Here is a 2,703-nt window from a genome sequence, read left to right on the forward strand (position 1 = left end):
CACTGTTGTGTTCCCACTTTTTGCAGTTACGTAAAGCTCCCTGAGTGCTGAAGAAAGTTTATCCATTCTTCCATCCTGTTGGAAATGTCTACCAGTTTCTTCAAAAAGTTGTGAACCAGAAATAACCCATAAACCTGCAATACGGATTGCAGCCTTCACCCCTGGCAATGAAGAGACTGGGGTGGGGGATGATGGAGGTGGTGGTGGGGCTGCATATTCCTATAGCACACACTTTTTAGGCATGTTGTTTCAAGCCAAATGCCTAACCTTTGCTAGCATACACCATTCTCAGCATTTTGTAAGCCAAATGCCAAACCTTTGCTAGTGTTACATAGCAAAAGTCCCTAGGAAATGCCAACTTATACTGCTAAAGAATGTGGTAAAAGCTGGTAAATTTAAGTTGTGGAATCATACTATTCAGAGAAATAATAGATCACTCAGGAAGACATGTTTTCGACCCTTGAGCAGACGCTTTTTGTTTCATTTCCGCTGTGACATATTCCACAACCCACACAACCATTAAGTCACTAGGTTTTTACAGGAACTTCTGTGGTAAATGCAAAAAAAATTCCATCAAAACCAGATGATACAAAGCTGTGTGCATGTCCTGTGGCTGCTCATTACTGACCCTGATTAAGAGTGGTGCACTGCTCTCCGCATTTCGTTCTAAATGGAAACTGCTGAGTTCTATTATGTTTATTATTTAGCTCAAGATTATCTGCAATATGTGCTTCAGGAATCACATCTTGGACCAGCCCAAACCAGGGTTGCTCATGTCCTGCGAACCATTGCATCTTCACTGCAAGATCAAACCGAGGAGGCTCTCAGACCATTCCTGGACAGAATTGATATTACCTCTGTAGATGTTGCCAAGAGAATTTTCAATGGGGTCATGGAAGAAAAATTTGCTGATGGAAATACTAACTGGGGACGAATTATGACCATATTTACATTTGGAGGTCTTCTCACTAAGAAGCTTCAAGAGCATGGAGTTCAGCTCACTGCAGAGGAGAAGGAGAAGATTTCTTATTTTATCACAGAGTACATAATAAACAACAAAGCCGAATGGATAGATGCAAACGGTGGCTGGGTAAGTTTCAGTTCAGCATCTTCTCATTTTCCACCAAATTGTAGATTAGATTTTGTTTAATTAAGGAAAACTATTGTTTCAGACACTGTCAAAATAATTTTACTCAGGGTTTTATTTGGTGGTTTAATATTTGATGTCTGGAATGTCTCCTTGAGACTTACAGTGAAAGCTTTGCTTCTGCTTTCAATAGAACAATGCTAAAAGACAACTTTCTTTTTAAAAAGGCTCTTTCTGTATCTGTAACAGTGAAACCCTAGAGTTAATCTTGAATCATAAGATCATACGATAATTCCGGTTGAGAGGGACCTTAGGAAATCACCTGGTCCGGCCTCCTGCTCAAAGCAGGTTAAACTATGCTTGCCATGAAACTTCCCATTATTAAATCTAAAATGAAGTGTCACCCTAAGGTTAGTGCAGCAATTTTGCTTCCATAGAGGAGTTGGTCCAAAAATACTGAACTTCAAGGTAAGGGAAGAATACACAGGTATGATCCTCACAGCTGAAGTGAGTACTTTTGCTGTGGATTTCAACAAAGCCATTATTTAATCCCCCAAATCAGTTTTACTTAAACAAGTTTACAGGTAAGTGCAATTGTGGTTAAATCTTTTCTCTTTAGACTGAGATAATCCTAGAACCTCCATCTATCAACGGCCAATGCTGAGAAAAGCATTTGTCAATATGTTGATTATTTTGCCAAGCTGCTGAAATTCCCTTCTGCCAGTGGAGGGGAGGTCCCTTTTGCTTTGCAGGGTTTCAGCACGCCAATACTTTTTCCTTTTGCAGTTATGGGAAGCTGAGAATCAATGACATCAGAGTCAGTTATTTCCCTGGTACTTTTTTCCTTTACCTACATGTAAATGTTACTTTCTCTTTCCACCCCTCTCTCTTTCCTCTTCTCTTAGCTTTCCTATTTGCTATTACTTTTTTCCCTCACTTGTTTTCTAGTGTCTTTCTTTTCCTTTTTTCTCTTTTTGCTTGTTTTGATCCTTCTCTGTCTGGTAACAGTAAAAAAAAAGGTGACAGTGAGTCAGGGACCCTTGATGCATCAGATTTACTATAAAGGCTTCTCTCTCCATCTCTTTCAAATAGAGTCAGTTTTATTTAAGAGAAGTATCAACTCCTGGCAACATTCTGTCGTAATACATGGCTCATCGTAGTAGAATAAGGAGGCTTAAAGGAAGATATTTATATTACTATATCAGAAACATAGTATTTGTATCTTCTCTTAAGATGTGGGCTTAGATGATACAGTTCACATTCATTTTCTATTTACACAGGGAGGGCAGACTCTTGACTTGGAGATAAAACAAACATTCAGCAAGGTGCAGCTATTTTCAGCTACTCTTTTTAAAGCCCTATTCATCTTTTGGAGGGAGAGCTCTGAAAACCTGTCCCTCTATGCATAATGGTGTAGCACCCTGTTAATCTGACACTAGCACAGAGCGGTGCTTTCTACCTGCACATGTTATTTTTCAGCTGTCCCTAACTGTGCACGTTCTTTTCCACAGGAAAATGGCTTCCTAATGAAGTTTGAAAGAAGATCACTACTATCTTTCTCCAAAATTACAGCCATGTTCATAGCTGTTTTTTCCTTGTTCAGAGAGTACTACTGA

General features: G+C 39.3%; 1 protein-coding gene across 1 annotated transcript; it reads left to right on the top strand.

The window, feature by feature from the left end:
• The first annotated feature begins 670 nt into the window (after positions 1-670).
• Positions 671-2,703, top strand: BCL2A1 (BCL2 related protein A1). The gene is made up of 2 exons (XM_068410959.1): positions 671-1,090; positions 2,599-2,703. Exons 1-2 carry the CDS (start codon positions 671-673, stop codon positions 2,701-2,703), a joined length of 525 nt encoding a protein of 174 aa, XP_068267060.1.

The sequence above is a fragment of the Nyctibius grandis genome, chromosome 11, assembly GCF_013368605.1.
Source record: "Nyctibius grandis isolate bNycGra1 chromosome 11, bNycGra1.pri, whole genome shotgun sequence".
Taxonomy (NCBI): domain Eukaryota; kingdom Metazoa; phylum Chordata; class Aves; order Nyctibiiformes; family Nyctibiidae; genus Nyctibius; species Nyctibius grandis.